Here is a 21788-nt window from a genome sequence, read left to right as displayed (position 1 = left end):
CATGTGAACACAAGTTAATGATGGAAAAATATATATTAAACAACTCAACAACATAGTCTAGAATATTTATTTTGAATACTTTCTAAAGCTAACATATGACCCAAAGTGTATGAAGCATGAACTTTGGGATATGTAAAACTAACATGGGAGTTATATTTTTATGTACTTCAGCAGATTTTGATTTGAAACTCGTATTCATATAATGAGATATGCAGGTACCAGTATTTTAGAATTAGTTATTTTGAGTAGCAATAGCAAAAGATAAAATTTTTCAGAGTTGGCACAAAGAAAACTAGTCATTCATATTAAAAATTACCAAAAGCATATCTTGCTAAAATATGTAAGACTACTTCTTCATCAACAAGTAAAGATCAGCTAGATCCCAAGAGGTGATCAACAATAACATAATACAAAAGTTAACAATTACATTTGTTACTAGATTCAGATGATACTTTGAATGAAAATTGAACAGTCATCAAAATACATTTCTGGCTATAAAATTGGAAAAATGTGAAAAACAGAATTGATGCAGTCCACTAGACTCAGCAGATATGTGTTTATAAGGCTTTATTCAACCCCAAGTGATATGCTAGAAAAATACATTACTTTGTTTTGAGAAAACCACAAGTGACCTCAAAGCTACATGACAAAATTAGAATTGGTGATTTTGAACCACAAATACACACCAAGACAAAGAGTGGAACATTAAGTTGATGTGTGAACAATGGCATTCCCTCCCTAAGAGATTGGTTTCTCAAAAAAAAAAAAAATTCAATATACAAATTCTAAGCCCATAAAAAATGGGCTTCATAGCAAAATATACACAAGACTGATATCAGTGACAAATACATAATGCTTGCTATACAGAAAAGTCAATGCTTCAACTAACTGCAACACTGAAGGCCACAAAATCATCATTCCCCTAGGACTACTAGGCATAGAGTAGAAATAAACACTAAAATGATCTAGAGAGGTAATCAAGATTTACTACGAAAAATGAGAAATCCTAAAACAACACTGAAAGAGAAGAAAGTTCAGAGCATTATATCATACAGCATCAGATAATGAAACTCTAGCATTGCCAGCAAAATTTTTCAAGACCTTGGCAACAGTTACCAAGTACAGAATTTTCAGAAAGAGAATGAAGATATTTAAGTAATTAAATGCAGCCATTTTACAAATACTCACAATTCTTCTCTATTTGAAGCCAATTAAGCAGTAGTTTTCAAAAACAAGCTGACTTAATAAAGTGTTACACCATAAAGCATTACATTTCTCTTGAGTTGATTCTGAACTGTAATTCTGCATGAACACTAGAGCAGTTATTTATAAAATGAGGAACTGTGATTAACACTGTCGCACTAAAGGGATTTTAGCCCTCCTCCCAGAAGCACATTGTCTGCACATCTTCACTATTACTCTTTACTGTAAACACCATTTTGCTTACTTTGCGTGGCTGAAAGTCGTACTTCACACAGTGCTGGAAACCTTTGCCTTTTGACTTCAAGGATGTAACTATTAAGCAGTTGCCAACAAAATGAGCAGAATACCCAACACCTTTGCTAGTGCGGAAACTGAAAAGAAAGAATTATGAATTATATTGGGAAAAGGAGTATTATTTTATAATAAAAAAGTCCAAATACTACTTTAAACTGTCATGAAAAAGAAAATAAATTTGTACCCAGAATGGTGAACCTAATTTTCTTCCACCATTTTTTGGAAGCTACTCAGTCACCTTCAGCACTTAATTGAATCCAGGCTACATTTTAAAAAACAGTACTTTGTTTTTTCCTAGAATACAAGATAGTAAATATTATGTCTATCATGTTTCACCCTCAGCTTTTTAATTAATCATCATTTAAAATACACATCTAATTATAATTGTGAAGAAATATCCATTACAGAACAACTATGAGATGCCTTGCAGTTTTGAGGGGTTCAGAGAACAACGCAGCTGATATGACACATAAATTTGGATTCAAGATAATTATAATGCACAATAATTATTTTTCAAGACATGAATAAATTATGATAATGATATATGAAGTTTTAGTCATATCAGTTGTAGATTTATTTTCATTTCTCAAATGGATAAAGGACTGCAATTTTAAGTAAGTTTAACAAGGATTTCCAAGCTTTCTTGTAACAAATATCATAAAGACAGATAATGCAGAAAGCTCATATATTTTAAAAGCATTTAAAAGAGCAATTCTAGACTTCTAAAAAAAACACTGCAAAAGCAACTGGTGAAAGTTCATTAATAACATTCACAGAACAATCTAAAAAAGGCAAGTCCATATCTATAGTTACACTGCTTAATCACTTCTGAAAAGCTAAGTACAATGAAGAACAGTTTGCTATCAATAACATGGAGCACACTGTATAACACTTCTAGACTTTAATAAATAACCAGTGTCTGAAATACAAGGTCTAGATGGTGAATTTCATCTATGAATTCTGAAATGAAGCTTTGAAAATAGAAGAAAAAAAACATACTAATTTTGAATATTTGTATAATGTCCTGTAGCCCACTTATTAATACCTTCTCATTCTCTCAATGTAGCTAACTTATAAAATAATTTTATGATAGTGAAATAATGCTTTAAATGGTTTCTTTGTTGCAACATTTTCTTCAAACACTTTTACTATTTTTTTCCTAGAAATATTAAGAAATGAAAGGTATGTGAAAACACTAAGTTCAAATTTCATCTTCTTTAATAGCTGCTGAAACAGTATATTTTTAGTCTACCCTGCTACAAATATACAATACTGATTTTAACATGGAAAAATTTTCATATTTGTGGAACTTAATCCATCTTGAGAAACCTACAGTTAAATCAATATGTGTGCATTATTTAAGGAGAAATCAAGATTATTCTCCTTGCTCAGTGTCAAAAATATAGTTGATAAACCATGGCCTTTTTTAAAAAAAATAAACTCTTTACATGATAGGTGTTGTGATTATACCCTGAGGTGATCAGGGCTTAGACACTCATCTCCCATGAGGGCATTTATAAAGGACGTAAAAAAAAGACATTCAAATTCTTAGATTCTAGAAAGCCACTTTTGTTGTATTGAATCAGGATACTTTAATTTTAAAAACAGAGTAAACAACAGGTCTAATAACACCTATAGATGATTTTTCTGCACCCTAATGAATGCTTGCACAGAAGTTCCTACTTCCAGTCTTGAAATATATTTAGTATATATTTTTTTTTCCAAATTCAGACTGTCTTCCTCATTCATCTGCTTCTCTACATTGTACACAGTTTTGTCTCCCCCCAAGTTGCTGTGCTAAGAAGGAGCATTATTCCCCTACCACTGTCTTTAATCCGGGTTTCCAGAGAACCCTCTTTGCAGAAAAAAAAATAAAGTGTTTCTTTAATAAATGTAAAATGTCCTCTCTAAATAAACCTAAGATATAACCCAAAAATGAAGGGAAATATTACATGCTGTCCATTTTCACTGACGTCAAAATTAAAAGCACTCTATAACACTGCCATTCCTTTGCATCTTTTGAAGACTATTTTTAACCTGGAACATGCCAATGATCCAGCTTCCACAATAACCCTCCAGGCAGCTCTACCTCTCAACAAAAGGAGTAGTGAACAGCCTCATGGAAGTATAACACTTACACACATAAATCTGCATTACCCATATACAAAACCTGCACAACCACAGCACTGAATTTAGTGCAATAAAATGAAGGTTAAGCAACTTAAAATACAGCTTTCACAATAAGAGCTACTGAATGTGTTGTGAGATAGTTTGAGACGTTGATTTATCTCCTTAGGGCCTTATGCCATTCAAATAACTTTTCAGCAGGTAACTGCAACTCTCACAATGCCAAATCTCTTTCTCAGCAATGTAAGTCACCTCTAAAATGGTCTAAAATGGTTTCGTTTAACAGAGACCCTTTCTGAAGGATAATAATACAGAAATTCACCATGTTCTGACAAACAGTGTTGTATTATTTGATTAGAGATGTCAAATATAATAGTTTATTTTAAATTATCAACAGCCAACCATTGTAAACATCAACATGTTTTTACATGATAAAACATTATTACCACTGTATAAAATGCATCCTAATACTTTGAACAAGAGCTAGAAAGCATAATGAAATACAGAATATCTGTTGAAGAAATGTCTAAATCTTTCAAATTTTCTCATTTTTCTATCCTTATTGGTTACTGGTCTGATTTTATCTCCATTATTGTCAAATCTGACTGTTCCTGATATTTTAAACACTGAGTTGTCCTTAAGTGTGTAACTTCCTGGAGTTCAGCACACGAACATAAGAAAGCAATGAAATAATGTAAAACTGCTCATTTCTTAGCAAGGCTCTTTCCCTTGGAATAGAATGAATGATTTTACAAACATGAAACTTAGCCAAGATTTTACTTTTTTTTCCTCCAAATTAATTAGGTTTGTAATACAAGAGTAGTTAAGAAACTGAGTATTCAAATGTGTTCTGTTTACCTCAACATTATACTATATAATTTTAATCTTGACATATTCTTTCTTGCCAAAGGTAATGTAGGCTAGGACTGGTCTATAGGATACTCCGAAGTTCTCTTACCAATTACCTGCAAGTGCAGAACTTGCCACATCCAAAGGTGGCATGCATGGAGACAACAAGAGCAGTACCATCGACAGCCATATCGTTTTTTGAGCCTTAAATAACCTCCCATAGCAGCTGGAACACAATTTTACTACAGTTTGTTCATATAACCTTTACAATTATGTTTCATTTCAGCCAGTTTCCCAAAGCAGATATTGAATGTTATTACACTTCCATAGCAAGAGATATACACTTCCTTCCACCAGTGGAACTGTTTAGAGATTCCAGTTTCTTTAGCTTAGGATTTTATGAGCAATTGAACATATGATCATAGTTCAGATATTGAGAAGATATTAATTCATTCTTGCCTGAAAGGTGTGTGTGAAATTTGCTTTCTACTGACTTTAGAATTCCACTATTGGCTTTTGCAAAAGCTGTTCTGCATTATCTCTATTACTATAAGCCCTAGAGAAGGTCTGAAAATACTAGACAGCTTGATTACCTTGTCTCTACTTCTGTGAAACTAAAATGTAGAACACAGTTTTAGAAATTTTAGCCATTCTTCCATTTAATCCTTGTGGAAGCATTTGGACTTTTTATGGACAAAAAGCAATGATAACATACCAGCCTCAGTTCACCTTCTAATTTAATTCTTTTAAAGAACCTGATACACAGTCTGAAAGAAAACACCTCTTAGAAAAGAAAACAAAGGAAAAAAAAGAAAAAAATAAAACCACAAAAAAAAAAAAGTCTGGATTGGTTATTTGTAATTCCAGGCCTTAATTAATTATGTCACCCATCCCTTTTTTTAGCAGGAGCAAATAAAGTGATTTAGGGGATAGAGAATTCCCAGTTGAATGTGATTAAGGTTAGCCCTAAATATCTAAATTTGCAGGGTCTTTATGACAAAGAATCTATACCTTATTTTTAAAGAAACATTTCCAACAATCTTTTAAAGTATGATAAGGATTATTATTAATATTATAATTACTTTACTATGTCTTATAATTTTGATAATAACCATAGTACTGTGAATCTAAAAGTCTGAATTTTCTGATTTTGCAGTCTACCCACTGGATCTCAGATTTAAAAAAAAAACATTCACTATAAAATGTGTTTTCCAAGGGACAGTTCACTCCCAAGTGTTTTCTGAATAGTACCAGTTTTTCCCATGGTGTCATAAAAGAAGTAGAAAGTCTTAATTGTAAATGACATTCCAGTAATGCTTTTGGCAAAATTTCAGGAAGGCGTCACACCACCTTTATCATCATCTCATTTTGTTCAGAATATCCTTAAAAAGATCACATTAGCTCTTTCAGCTAGGGCAATGAAAATGGATTTTATGGTCAGTTGGTAACCTACAACAATCCTTAACATCCTGCTTTCTAACATATGGCTATTCATTCTGTGAGCATGGCACCCATTATCCACTGCTACATATATGATGTTGGCTGGCTTATACTGAATTTTCTGCCCCAGAATTCTGACCCTTACCCTTTGAATTTGACTGCTCTGCCTTGTTGTTATTTATTGTTCATGCAAGTGTCACACTTCTAGTTTTCTTCCAGGATTGTCACACTCAGTTTGTAATTGGCAAGATAGCTACAATACTGTTCCAATATACAAGTGTTAATAGACTGTCAGCAGCTGCCCAACACCATACTCAGAGATATTTAAAATTACTTTGTTTAGAAAAAAACAAGCTGGCATACAGTTCTTGAAGCGGGGTTTAGCATGTCCCTAATAACAGAACAGCAGCAAATTTCCCTGACATCTGGCAAATGTGAAAGCATTTCTTTGCTTCCCTTCTCCATTTTTAAGAATCATTTTTCTCATTATGGTTGAGATGATGTAACTGCTGTCTTAGACCACAAAGGCACTGCACTCACCTAAAGACTTGAGTTATTTATATGACACATTTTTCACCTATTTAAACTGAAAAAGATATTACATGACCAAAAAGCATGTTGAAAGAAAACAGACATTTGCTTTGGTGTCTTTCTCTTGGCTGTGTGTGACACAAGCTTTCATGTGGCAAAGTCTGAAAACTGTGTAGAGTTTAGATGGATATTTTTCCTATTTTGAATTATTAATTAGACATTGGCTTAATCTAGTGTATAAAAATAACAATAATTTGCATTGCTCCTGTCATGGCAAATTCTGCAGGGCTACATCTTAGGCCCTGTGTTTTTCAACATTTTCGTAAATGACTTAGATGCAGGACTGTAAGTGACAAAAGCTAGTTTGCAGATGGTAGAAAACTGGGAGGAGCTGCTGACCCATTTGAAGACAAGGAGGCCTTGCAGAGAGAGATTGACAAAATAAGAGGACTGGGCAATCACCAACCACATAAAATTCAAGAAGGGCAAGTGCTGGATTCTGCACCTGAGATGAGGAAACCCTGGATGGACAAACAGACTGGGGAATGAGATGTTGGAAAGCAGTGCCATGGAAAGGGCCCTGGGTGTCCTGGTTGGTGGCAAGTCAAATATGAGTCAGCAATGCCCTGGCAGCTGGGAGGTCCAGGCATGCCTTGAAGTGCACCAGGCACAGCATCGGCCGCTGGGCAAGGGAGGGGATTGTCCCACTCTGCTCTGAGCTGGGGTGGCCTCACCTCAAGTGCTGGGGGCAGTTTTAGGCACCAAAATATTAAAAAGACGTTAAACTACTGGAGAGTGGCTGAAGGAGAGCCATAAGAATGGTGAAGGGCCTGGTGGGGAAGCTGTACAAGAAGCAGCTGAGATGACTTGTTCTGTTCAGCCTGGAGGAGAGTTCATTGCAGTTACAATTTCCTTGTGAGGAGAACAGGAGGGGTAGGCACTGACCTAAACTCTCTGGTGACAAGTGTCAGGACCAAGGGAATGGCCTGAAGTTGTGTTGGGGAAGGTTTAGATTGGATATTAGGAAAAATTTAATCACCCAGGGGTTTGTTGGGCAGTGGAACAGGCTCCCCAGGGAAGTGGTCACAGCACCAAGCCTGAACGAGTGCAAGAAGTGTTTGGACAATGCTCTCAGGCATATGGTGGGATGGGATGGTCCTGTGCAGGGCTGAGTTGGACTCAATGATCCTGATGGGTCCCTTCCAACTTGACACATTCTGTCATCCTGTGATTTCCTTCTGAGATTGGTATATTCAATTTATTTTATATGCATTACATTGATATTAAATTTTCACATTTTTGGGGAACCAGTCATCAATTAGCCATTTTTATATCCATAGATCTACTTTCTATTACCTTTAGCTAACATGCAAACTCTGCACTCTGAGTTTAAAAGATTTATTTTGTAGTACTGACATCAGCTGAGAATCCTTACCACCAAACAGATAATATGACAACATTCTCCATTTAAAGTTCTATGAAATAATATATTTTAGAATTCCTAAAGAAACCACAACACTAGATTTTATGGTTTATCTACAAGGCACATGTCTTGAATCCATGGATTTCTGAATCACAAAACAAAAAGGACAGATGGTTTTCTAAGAATTTGTATACACTGAACAGCCATTAAAATCTTCAGATATTTGGCAGGGGCAGGGGGAAAGCATGTCAGGGACTAAAAATCATGAGAAAGATTAACTGTTGGTTAGGAAGCCAGAAAAAACCATAACTGCAGCATTGTAAGCTACTTACCAATAGAGATAGGGTTTATCCTTATCTACATTGATATTGTTTAGTGGATCCATACGAAACCAGGTATTAAGAGTAAACCCATTTTGATAAGGCCACTTAGCAATAGGAGGCAATGCAATTGCCTGGAGGGAGGGAAGGAAAAAAAAAAGAAACAAATCATTAGTTTTTTGAGAAATACTGTTAAAAGTAATACCTTTCTAAAATCCTGTGTCATTCTAGATCTGTAGATCTGCTTTAACTTTCAAATATGAAATATAGAAAAAAATAGTGCTTTTGAATTAATGCATTACTTTTCTATCTATTAAAAAATAACTTTTAACTAGATAAATCCTATCAACAGAGGACACAAAATTAAATTTGGGAATGAACAATATTAAGAGACCAAAAAGAAAAATTACTTCTGCAGAAATTAAACTATAAATTCAGCTTCTAACAATTATTAATCTCATAAAAAACTTACATATAAAATCAAATTAATCAACACATCATAAAGTAGAGATTCATTGTTAGAACTAAAACTAAACATTTCAAGGAACACCTTTGGGATATGGCTTCTGCCTTCTGAGAGGCAGTTTCCTGCCTGAAGCAGAAGAGCTGCTTGATGATGAATGGGAACAACACCAGGGAGCAGTACTATCACCAAGCACAAAGTGTCCTGGACTTCAGTCACAATTGTAGTGACTAACATGCCACCTGCACAGACTGGTAGAGATGTAATACAGTATTGGGAAGAGCCCTGCAGCTGGAAAAATGAAGCAGCTCTCAGCAGCATATCTGTAGACTCTTGGCTCCTTCCTACTGCCACTGAAGTCCTGGATATACAAGAAGCATGCACTTTAAAGAGAGCCAATCTGAAATCTATCATACTGATTAAAACTTATGCTGTTTCTCTGTCTGATGTCAACTTTGTGCATCACATCTGAAAATAAACTCAGTGCTAGTGAACTAGGTCCAGTCCACTCTCTTTCTTCTAAAGAAGTCCTTTGGTTTTTGGGTCATTTTATAAATTTCTGCCCATGGTCCACTTCAGAGGATGTATCCTCTCCAGAACTTCATAGTGCAATCCAAAATGCACTAAAAAAAAAGTGTAAATTTGAAACTTATATTTCTTGATTTACAGGTGTGCAGTTCATCACGAGTAGTATGAGAAACAAGATCCTGGAAGAATCAAAGGAAAGAGACTCTGCATTTCAATCAAGAAATCCTGTTATTGATGCACATCTTTGGACCAGAAGGAATATTTGAAATTCTTCTCTAAAACCTTTTTTCAACCTCTGATAAAAAATTAAATTTAAGAAATTTCATCAGGGTTTGCCTATGAAGCCCAGAAATGTCAAAGCAGTATGTGTCACTGTAGACATTCATATTCTGCAACACCTGTCTTGCTGGTGCATGTATTTGTAAGAGATGCTAATTTCAATGTGGTTTTAATTTAGCAGGAGATAATGAAACTTTCCCTTTCAAAACTTAGTAATTAATTCTTTACACAATCCACCCTATGCATTTTGCTGACACATCTGTTTATAAGGCTGGATATCAAACAAGATCAAAAACCTAATCTAGCAAAAAATAACCCAGGTGTAAAACAGTGATTATCAGCCAGTCTACTTCCCAGATGCAATCTGCTACTCTGACTAGCGTGTTCACAAGGAATGGATGTAGCAGTTTGTGCTTAAATAAAATTATCAGTGCCATTGACCGATGAAGTGCAGGTAGAGCAGCCTTCATGCACTGGCATGAGAAAACAGGAATCTCAGGATTATTTTCTGTTAGAAGATTCCACGTTCTACCTGAGCATATACCTACCATTCCATACCAGAATGGAACTGTACATCAGATTTGTCTATTCACCATATTAACCATTTGTATTTACTCTCTCAATAATCTATAAATCTCTACACGATACTTAAATTTATTTGTAGGGTTTTGTTTTTTGTTTGTTTTTTTTTGAAAGTACATGCAGTGAATGGAAGAGAGAATATCTATTTGGGAAGGTTTGGAAAGGAATATAATTTCACTACTGTAAGTTATCTCCACTGCCTTGATGGAAAAGAAACAGTTGATGGAATTCAGAGAAAATGAAACCTTTATAATAAAATTAATGACTAAGCAGGCACTGTAAACTGTGATGATATGGACAAGTTCATTTCTTGATTTTTCTCAACTATCTCTTTTATGTAATATGGATTACATTATTCTAATAAAATAGCACTCTTTGTTGGAATTTTCAGGTTTCTTTTTCACAGTAACTTCCTCACACCAAAATCTGCTGCTTGATATTCCATCCTCACAAGTGTAACTTCTCAACAACACAGAGACCTTGTAAGTCTGTGGAAGGCAATATCTAAACTACTCAAACATGTATTTCCCCTCTCATTTCCTTTCCAAGAATTTCGGAAACCAAATGAAGGGAAATGCAAATGAGGAGTTAGCTATTTATTTGTTCCTGAAATTGTAGAATTTTGGTTGAGAACTTACTGCAGCACTACAGCCTGGGAAGTTGAAAAAGGTATCAGGCCCATGTCTCTGTGGCATCTGATTAAGGACTGATAATAATTTAACTGCATGTCTTGGCTGTGGAAAAAAGAAAATTGCACAAAAGTCAATACAACCATTTTTGTACTCGCTAGGCTACAATGGAAAGTGGACAGTTTTCAAACAACAGAGCAAATTAACTTTAAAAGAGTTAGCAAAAATACTTCTTGAACATATGTTCAGTCAACTTGAGAAAACAAATTCAAGTTTATATGTCCCAGGAGACAGTTTATGCTAACTTCAGGCTCTAATGGAATGATACTTAATGCTTTATCTGATCACAGCTTACCCAGATTCCATTTTCCCCTCGAAGCATGCTGAACAAAAGCTTCAACTCCTTGACAGTGATGCTGTAGCTGGCAAGAACCCCCAACATATCAACTAGGAGATCTTCAAAGGAAAATAAAGTTATTCTGAACTCTGAATTTCATTGCTTTGATAAACACAAAAAAAAAAAGCTGAAAAAATTAATACCTTTAAAAGTAAGTGTATCCACATATTCTAAAAATCCAACTTACTTATATTGAATATTTTACAAAGGATTTCATGTTAAATTTTCATCACACTTTGAAAAAAGTATTACAGTTATGGAGCATTAATTCTTCCCATTTCACAACATGCATCACACATTATAAAATTCCTGCTGTATATTTTTGGGATAAAAGTTCCTTCTTTCATCTGAGGTTAGCATTTTTCAAAAAATTTTGACCTAAACAATGCTTTACATTAACCTAAACCCAGCATTTTATACTATAATTTGTATCATTCCCCCATTTTTGCTACAGTAATAATGCTTCTGACCTTTACTGTAATGAAAGGCCAGGGGAAAATAAAACAAAACCTACCTCTGACCTCTGCTAAAAATCCCAAATCAACAAAAACACCACAAAAATCAATCAAACAAAAATTCAGCAATCAAACCAAACAATAGCAAAACAACAACAAATCAAAAAAAGGAAACCAAACAATCAAACAGAAATCATAGCAAGAAAATAATTAAAGAGCACAATAAAAAGAAGGGATCGAAATTGCTAACAGGATTATGGAATACAGCTTTCATTACAATATCTTTAAACCCATAAGCTTTTAAAGTAAGAACATTAAACAGAGTCTTCCTTTCAGAGACTATTAGGCTTAAAATTGCTTGTTTAAAACCCCAGAATTTCATTTTAAGAATTTGTTAGCTTGTGGGATGCTGAACCTTTTCTTATACTCCACACTTTTTTTCTGGAATAAAATGGACTAATGAGAATTAGAAGTTCCGTTAGCGGGAGATAAAGCAATTTGCTCATATTCACAGATAAGGCATGAGAACGTAATTCAAACATTGAGCAGTGAAGTCCAGAGTTTTCAAAAAAAAAAAAAAAAAAAAAAAAGCTATGACACAACAGAATAACATTAACACATTTTCCCCATCTGTTCAACAATCACAGAATTCCTCCACCTCCTCCTGCCTCCTTACTAAAACTTGTAGAAGACATAACTTTCTACAGATAAGTTTACATTTTACTGTAGGACTGCATGTTGTCCTTGTTCATTAGTGAAAGAACGACTCTTACAGGTGCTGACAAAGAGTAGTTTTCAGGAGAAACAATTCTTTCCAAAGACATTTCACATCCATATTTTGTTTTAAAACAAATTTTCTCTTTGCAAATCCATACATACGTGGTGTTGAGCAAAAGCATTAATATTTATTTAGCTTTTTTCCACAATTAAACTTCCTTCTAATCCTTAGCAAGCAAAAGGCACGTGTGAAAAATGAAATATATTTTAATTGACAGAAGACATAGTAAATTGTTTAGTGAGTGAAATTGCATATCAGGAAAGGCAAAAGAAAAGCATTTGCAATTTAGCAGACATTCTGACCATAAATTCTGAATATAGTCCTAATCTCCAAGTACAGATTTTTCCCCCCTCCCCCCGCATTTCTTTAATCGTCCCTTCAGAAAGAGTGCCACATACATTTGTGACAGAATTATAGAAAACAAAATACGCCTAAGAAAAATAAATGCATTTTCTTTCATGGTGGTGAATTCTATGACTCAGTTCCTCTAGTACCTGCACCCTTCACTGTGGTATCCAGCCTGCAATGTAAAGCTGGCACATCCTGTACATGATCAGAAACTGGGAACAGACACAGTGAACACTCAGAAAAGGAAATAAACAGAAGTGAATACTAATCTTTGGCTGAGAAATTCCCAATTCCTACTTTGTAGTTTCAGCTTTCTTTTCAGATCAAGGGACTGCAAATTTTGCTTCCTTTACAGGGAAAAAATGTTGCGTAGAAGCAAAGTTGTCTGGTGAAAATCAGAACACTACTAAAAAAAATTCTTGTAATATAGAGGAAAAATTTCAAACAAATACAATCAAACACAGAAATGATTGGCAAGTTTTCAAAATCACTGAACATGTGCTGCTTTGTTTCATTGTTATAGCCCTGCACTACCTTATGGCACAGAAAAATTCTTATTTCTACTGAAGGTGTGGGTAACCTACAGGCATTAGAAATACATATTTATAAGTAATGAATTAAACATTGATGGAGAGAAACAAAATAAGCTCCCTAATTATGTAACTGGATAAAACAATGACCTGGAAGATTGAAGCCCAGTAGGTAACAAGCAAAGATAAAGCAAACGACATCTGTGGAAGTTGAAGCACTTAAAGCTATTTAAAGGCTTCTGTTTCAACATTAAAAACTTAAAATAATTATTACATAACTTTATTCATACTTATTAGGAATCTCATAAAAGAGTCAGTCCCATCTGGTTTATAAATCCTAGTAATCCACTCATATATAAACGGTCAAAGGTCAGAAAGCATACTACAACTGGAATTTCTACATGTTTACTTTTTTTTAACATTAAATAAGATTTCATATATAACTGGAATCCATGATCTCATTTCAGAAACAAGATTGTATATAACAATATTAAGTCCAGAAGGAGAAAACAGGCAGTTTCTCATTTTTAATGTATTTCTAATTTCTATTAATGGCACCTTCTGAATACTTTAATACTAAGCAGTTTTCATATGATCTATAAATTAACCTTTAAGGAATGCTTTATTCAGTCACTTAATATGAAAATACAATAGAAAAATGCCTGCCTGTCTTTCAAGTAACAATGCACATATATCAAAATGAAGGGTCTGGCATTAACTTTGGAAGACATATTAAATAGCATTCAAAAGAAAACTTCAGGAAACTATCCTCATGCCTCCTTAACCTCTTAATATTACAAGGCCATGAAATTGTGAATTTTAACCCCTGTTGGTGATGTAAATTAATTTTTACAGGTTGCAGCCAAGAATGTGATATTGTGCAGTTTTTCTTACGGAATGGGTTGAAAGAGGCAAGCTTGTTAACAGTCCATTAATGACAGCGCAGTCAAAACCCAACACTGTTGCTTGAAAACTAGGAACTGTTTCAGTGCTTAAGAATTCAGTCCCAGCAGTTTTAGAACAATTACCTACATCATCACAACATAACTGTGAGGAAAAAAATGGGACTTAGGTGAGACATATCCATCTCTATGCATTCAGGTTACTCTCTCATCCATCATTCAGACCTCTCAAATGGGACTACAGACACACTATCTCAGAGAGTCCCTCAAAGCAGGTGATCTGCTTCACTACTCATCACCTGGAAACAGAGAACTGAAAAAAGTGAGTCCCTCAAGGAAGATCCTGTGCAAGTGTTTAAAAAAAAAGCCCCAATCATCCATGAAAATATTTTCTCCTTAACTATTGACAACATGGCTGACCATTCCCTGTATTAGTATAACAGATTCTCACAGTACAAAGATTTCTTTTGAAAGGTGGTGCTTCTGGAAAGCAAATTGAGCCCATTTTCGTTGCCATTGAGACTTTCAAAATGATTAAGCTTTTATTCCTCACCAGAGAATCTGTAAAATCACATGAAGTTAGATATTTAAAACACTCAAAACCTCATGAATCTGAGAGTCTCCATCTAAACAGACAGAAAAATTCTTCTCATTGCAAAAGTTTGGGTACATGTTTATTTGCTGCTGTCTTAGTATCATAAAATCAGAGAAGAGTGGCTTCAGACTTAGACTGGTCCTGAAAGTGAACTACCAGAACATAAAACAGATATTATTGACTGTCTTCTCTATTTAAACCTTACCTAGGTCCAATCAAAATGTTTCACAAAGGAACAAATGAGATGACCTAAAAACAAACAGGCAACTACCAGAGAAGCAACTTACCAAAAAATACCCAAAAAACAAAACCAACCGAAAAACCCCCAGAAAACCTGTGCCCTTAACAGATGATGATTCAAAACTTTGGGCTGACAGAGTACTAGAAACTGTTTTGGGAAAAAAGTGGTACTGACTTTCTAGAAGTAAAAATGAACACAGCTCTTGTTCAAAGTATCCGCCCTTTAAAGTTAAAAATAATTTTAACACAAAATTTCTTACTTTATTCCCTGGCTTTGGGATGCTCATAGAAATATTTGAGGCAAAACAAGTCTACAATTATGACCTCAACATTTGCATAGGACATTAGGGAACACAGGTATTGCATTAGTTGTCACTGATTTTGCCTAATATCGAAATAGCTATTGCATGACTTTTTTGTTACTTCTGACTTATTACCAATATTATTATCACTTAGAAAAGGAGACTAAGGTGCTTACAGAAATCAAGAGATAAAAGTAAAATTATCAATTTAGTTGCTTCCATGTCTTGTTCAAAAAAACCTCTCCAAAAATCATCTATTTACAGTTATCAGAGGAAAACCCAAGGAATCATGATTCTGTTCAAGCCCTGATCATGATATACTTATATTCATGATATTTAGATAATTTGAAACACACTGCAAAGCTAAAAGGTCATCAGAATTCCAATTTTCACTTTTGATTTTAAATTAGATATGTACTCCCTTCATCCATGTAAGCATACCAAAGAACAAGCTTACTGAAGTTTTTTGTGCAGGTGGTCTCTTTCTGAAGCACTGTGTGACCACTCTTAGGAATAAGATTATTGAGGTAGAAGATCCATTAGGTTGGTTTTTTTTTTTTTTAAATTTACTATACCTGGCATATATTAATATCTGTAAATTCAGAGCGATTTTTAAATTCCCAAATGCTCCTAAAAGCCAGATCATATGCTCTTGATTTCTGACTTCTACAATTAACTAGGCAGTTAAAAAAAAAAAAAAAAACAAAAAAACAACTCTCTAATGGAAGCACCATTACAGTCTTGTATGCCACTTATTACAAGTACCACTTACAGGAGCTTACAGGAGCTTAAATTGGACAAATTTTGTTGGTGTGATTACTCATGTAAGAACATTATCTCCATGAGTAAAACCCTGAAAAATTTAAGGATAGAAATTTTTGTTCTCATCAAATAATGTATTATATTTACCATGGAATAGAAGAATATCTTTACCCTTACACTATTCTGACATACCATATTTACAAATATCGTAAACAAAACATACTTGGTGAAAATCATCATTTATTAATCTATTGGTCTGTTATACTTCAGTCTGAATTTCACTGTACAGTATTTAGCAAAACACTTTAAAATTATTTTATCATTTAGAGATACATTCCTAAACAAGATGTTGATGATGTCTTGCTTTGAAACACAGAAGGCAGCTTTTCCAAATACTTAATATTGCAAACAAATTTATACTGAAAAGAAAAAAGGACAATGAAAAAATAATTCCTCAGTAATTTAGTTTTCATTCTATTGTTATTGTCTTCTTGCTTCTTGTCTGAAATCCTTGCTAGTTTACTGTTCCACAAAACCTGTATATGTGTCAAGAATCAGATCATCAACTGAAATATTAGAATTACAGAGGGTAAACCTCTGAAATCTTTCAAAAATGCCTCACAATGTAAGTATTCTACCATCAATCACAAATTATATAGTAATTAAGAACTTTGCTTTCACACTGTATTGAAAGAAACTGCCTAAGCTCCCTCAGGGAAAATAAATACTAATAATATAAATCTCTTCAGTTGTCATATTTAAACATGATGAGCAAACATGTTCTTTATCCAAGTAATTAGGATTATAATCTGTACCCTGCTATGGAGAGGATGTAGTGTGGAATATCCTAAACTCCCACAAATATACCATGAAAACCTTAACTGGGCAATAAATTCATCACTTATTTTCAGCAAACAAAGCATGCTATTTTTTTAATGCTGCAAAACGCTGTAGGAGGTTAAAATCCACAAATGTAAAAAATTAAAATGTATTATAGGGACCACAGGAATACATTATGGAATGACTGTTTAATGCAATCCATATGTCCAGCATTCAAACCTGTAAATAATATCTGTAATGCTGTCATATGAGGTTATGTTTAAAATGGATCTAACAATTCTGACATCATGATTAAAAACTACCAATGTATATAAAATCTAAAATATTGCCTTGTAGTTAAAAAGTCTAACACTGTTTCTAATTATTTTAAATTTTTTATCATTAAGATAACAATATCTTCTCATATGAATTAACAACCAGTTATTTTATACAATGAACCTACAGAGATTTCAAACTAAGAATTTATTTTTGTCATTTTCCTGAAATTAATAAAAAAGTACTTCTGACTCAATAGCAGTACTAATGAAGACATCACTTTATGTAAAAACCAAAATATCCCAAATGCAATAATTATTTTATCAGTTGGCAATTTATACCTGCAATCATGTCGTCCACAGTACTCATCTTCAGCAGTACCTGTTCAATTAAGCCAACTTCCGTGCTAGTCTGTAAATTACGGACACTTTTACGTAGAATTGCAGTGAACATACTCCAGATTTCTGCTTGGCACGTTACATCACAGTGCTCCAAAAGCTCTGACATGCATGTAATGCTCTCTGCATCCTGGATTATAAAGTTCATCTCTAGATCAAATTCGCCACCAACCAGCTAAAAAAGAAAACAAGATCAGCATTACAATGTGAAATACATAGTTTAGTGTCTCTCATACCTTCATTGTGACCAATACAGAAAATGTTTTACATGGTTGAAGAAGCAACTTTGATAAGAGAAAGTTACTGCTATGCTTTATAAGAGCAAATTAACAATCATGTTATGCAAAACAAAACTTTTAAAAAATATAGACACTAATATCATAAAACGCTTCCTTCAATTTTGTCACCGTGTTGAATACAGCATCTCAATAAAATAAAATCAAAATATATTTGAAGCATTCCTTCCTATGAAGTAAATGAAATGGCAGCATGGCCCAGACAGACAGATGTAGTGCAGAACCTGAAAAGCTCAAGAAGCAATTGAGGCTTTTCCATCATTCTCAGAAATTTGCCTACTCAAAAATAAAAAGACCCTGAAATTAACTTAGCTTTTTGTCCTGATATAAGCCAACATTTTCCCTTAGTTATGTGTTTGGAAGACCTTACTGCCTTTTCCATTGTCCCACCCAAACAGTCATGCCCCGAAAAAGAACCACTCATCTGCTCTGGAGTAACACAGACATAAAAAATTTACATTATTATACCACACATCAGCTCATCATTGTGTGGTCAAGGAAACCTGCTGACTGGTGCAAGGGAAAGACTGCACCAGGAAAGGAGCAAGCACTCAGAGAAGAAGTGAGTTAACAGCAGCACTGATGAAATGACAACCTGACTCCTATCTATCCAGGTACTGGTAAAAAACTACCCCCAAAGTCCTAAGCTCCAATTAAATAGGACAACTACCAGGCATGTATTAGGAGTGAGAGAAAAGCAAACCAGTAAAAGAAGATACAGTCAAGACCAAATATATTTTCAGGAATGGAATTCAACATTTTTTTGATCAGTTATTTGTGTAACTTAAAAAAGCTGAACTCAAGACAATCTACTAAGCCAAATATGAAATTTAGCTTAAAAAAAACCAAACCCCTTTTAATGGCATAAACATCTTTCAATTCTGAAGGGAACACAGCCTGACTCATGTATCCTAGTTTTGCCTAGTAACTTTGAAGAATTTTGAAAGTACCAGTGTGAAATTTCACAGAATCATGGAATCAGAGCATAGCTTTGGTTGGAAGGGACCTTAAAGATCATCTCGTTCCAACCACACTGCCATGGACAGAAACCTTCCACTTGACCAAGTTACTCAGAGCCCCCTCCAGCCTTGGTCAATCTCTCTGGGCAACCTGTTTGAGTGCTTCACCACTCTCACAGTAAAGAATTTCTTCCTAATATCTAATCTAAACCTTCCCTTCTTCAGTTTAAGGCCTTCCCCCCAAACCTATCAGTACATGCCCTAGTAAAAACTCCCTGTCCAGTTCTCTTTTAGGCACTCTAAGTGCAATAAGGTCTCCCTGGAGCCTTCTCTTCTTCAGGCTGAACAAACCAACTGTCTCAGCCTGTCAGCAACACTAATTTCAGTAACTGTAAGTATATTACACAAAATAATGGAATAAATTTATATCAAAATAATTCTAAGAATTTTTGTTCTATTTGTTTAATGGAGTTATGTAATTAAAATTTCAATAACAAGTTTTAAATTAAAGCTATTCAAAGAATTATCTCTTCTAAGTGCATAATTTCAACAGTCAATTTTAATAGAAGGCAAATCTATGGCCTATTTAAAAACAGTTGGTATTGACTTCAAATTAAACTCTAAAAAATAAGCAAGTGGAAACTATGCAAACTTTTTTTGGTGGCTAAGCCTATCCAAATATTCAAAGACTTCTTTCATATCCCATCTTCAGACAATTAATACAAGTAAGCAAGGACTAGCTTTGGCTTCCACCCTAATTCATACTTTGCATTCACTTTCAAATTACTTTTTCCTCTATCAATTAGTTGCTAATATTAATTATAATTTTGTAACATAAAAGCTTCTAATATGCTAAATATATAAACTGACTACCTCCTTAGTTCTCCTGAGACATTTAATTACATTCAAATAAAAACTATTATCCTAATTATAATTAGTACTTTAATTTAAAACTTGTGATTGCATAACATATATTTGCATATTTGGTAAACACATAATGTGTACCAAAGGAAGCCAAAAAAAGTCAAGATTAGAAGCACACTATTTCTGTGGTCATTCTTTAGAATTATGAAACAGTTTCATAGAGTTTTTACTCTTTTTTCAAGAAATCCAGGCAGAGTTTTTATTTCTGAAAACAGCAGCAACCTGTCCATACTTCATCAGCAATCTGCGTTGTTGTCTTTTCAGATATCTCTTCACCAGGATGCGAGATTATGTTAAAAACACACAGAGGTAAAACCTGTAGAAGACATCCAATTGAGCTCTCTCAGATGACTATCCCAAGATGAAATTAAACACCTCCTGGAAGTATTTACTTTCCTCCATTTCTTTCCATGGAGGAAATCTAGGATGAAAAATTTTATCTGCTGAGTCTTCATCACTGGATACATTCAAAAGCCATGTGGTCACAGATCAGGACAACTGGGCTTAGTTGGCCTGGCTTTTGCAAGAGGGTTGGATCAGAGAACCTCCAGACTTCTCTTTCAACCTCACAAATCCTGTGATAATATTTTGACAGGCTACCTTCAGACTACATATTCTACCCACCATTTGGTTTTGATAAGTTTGACTTAAAAAAAAGGAAAAAATCAGTTATGCCTTGGCTGGAATGAAGAGGTGCAATGCAGATTGATCCCCTTTCCTCCAACACTACCCACTGTAAACTTCCAGTTAATTTAAATTAATAAACTAATATAGAATAGGTAAAGCAGATGGAAATAATTCACTACAGACTAAAATAATTCAAACTGTATTTGCTTTCTAATGTAAATCAATATACTAATATGTAACACTTAAGAGACTGAAATGAAGCCCCTGTACCGGTCTGAAATGACAGGATATTCCTGTACTATTAAAACCAAGACACCTTATTCTACAAAGCATCTCAGAAAATCTGCAACAAAAATACACTGAATGCTCATAAAATTGATTCTATGGAGAATCTTCTCCTGGGCTACAGACTATCCAGCAGGTGCTACAATTATTTCACTTGCACAATTGGCTACATAAAATTTATAGCCCATCAGAGTGACCAAAGAAAACATGAAAATGCTCCTATTTGCCCTTAACTTCAGTTTAAGCATATTTTAGACAGTAAAAATTTTCATAATTATCATTAAAATCAACTACCTTAGTAAAGGGAACAAATTAATGAACTAATTGTTGATGATAGCAAAAATTCAGGAAGGTAGGGGGAAGTGTCTTCTTTAAAGTAGTCATCCTAAATTCATCATGAATTAAAAATATTAACAGCTTTGATAAAAAGAAGTCCAAGATGACAAGGAAAAGCTAAACAAAAGTGAAGCAAGTATACAGAAATAAATGAACACGGTTAATTTGTGTCTGAGAAATAGAGCAGGCATCTCTGCTTTAAAATGCGCACAATCAAATGGAATTCAGCCAATAAAAGAAGTAGAACATTCACTACAAAAAAAGTATCCTCTAACATCATTTCTGCAGGTGGATTTCCCAAGGAGGACAGTAGGTAAAGAGGAAAAACCAGTCTCCACCACAACAGTGGGAAGTAATCAGCGGAGAAGCACAGTGGCAATGAGCTGGTAACATGCTGACACCAATGAAAGGACCAACTTTGCTGAGGAGCCAGAAATCATTAAATGCAGTTAAAAACCAACTGCTGAGAGCTGTAAAGATTCTTCTGATATCAACTGCCCAGGAAACAATGCTTAAAAATTCAAAATTAGTAAATGCAAACTAATTTAACATCATTATAGTTTTCCTCATGTGTACAAGACAACAGGCTCCAAAGTCTGATATTATCATCCAGAAAAGAGATCTTGCAGCCTGTGAGGGTGCTGCTTCATAAAACTATGCCATATTAAAAACTGCCAATAAACAACTAAACATTAATAATAAATTTGCAGCTTTCTAAGTTGGGCAAAACTGTGGATGCAACACCATATACCAAAAAGTTAAATCATACTTTCAAAAAGTAACTTATTTTTAATATAGCTCCTGTAATAGACTTCTGTAATAAGACAAATTTCAGCTAGAGTACAACTTGAACACTTCGACAGAAATCCTCCGAGAAGGCAGTATGCAATA

At 34.2% G+C, this 21788-nt stretch overlaps 1 protein-coding gene across 12 annotated transcripts in view; it reads right to left on the bottom strand.

The window, feature by feature from the left end:
* NBEA (neurobeachin) overlaps positions 1-21788 on the bottom strand; it is a 461765-nt gene that overhangs the window by 361902 nt on the left and 78075 nt on the right. For all 12 annotated transcript variants that reach the window (XM_068182009.1, XM_068182000.1, XM_068182001.1 and 9 more), the window contains exons 2-6: positions 17414-17645; positions 11024-11124; positions 10678-10773; positions 8200-8321; positions 1448-1574 (exon numbers count right to left, since the gene is read on the bottom strand). In XM_068182009.1, coding sequence (XP_068038110.1) covers positions 1448-1574; positions 8200-8321; positions 10678-10773; positions 11024-11124; positions 17414-17645 — 678 coding nt within the window. The remainder of the gene's footprint in view (positions 1-1447; positions 1575-8199; positions 8322-10677; positions 10774-11023; positions 11125-17413; positions 17646-21788) is intronic.

This window comes from Anomalospiza imberbis, chromosome 2 (assembly GCF_031753505.1).
Source record: "Anomalospiza imberbis isolate Cuckoo-Finch-1a 21T00152 chromosome 2, ASM3175350v1, whole genome shotgun sequence".
Classification (NCBI taxonomy): domain Eukaryota; kingdom Metazoa; phylum Chordata; class Aves; order Passeriformes; family Viduidae; genus Anomalospiza; species Anomalospiza imberbis.
This window is presented reverse-complemented; position numbering and strand designations above follow the sequence as displayed.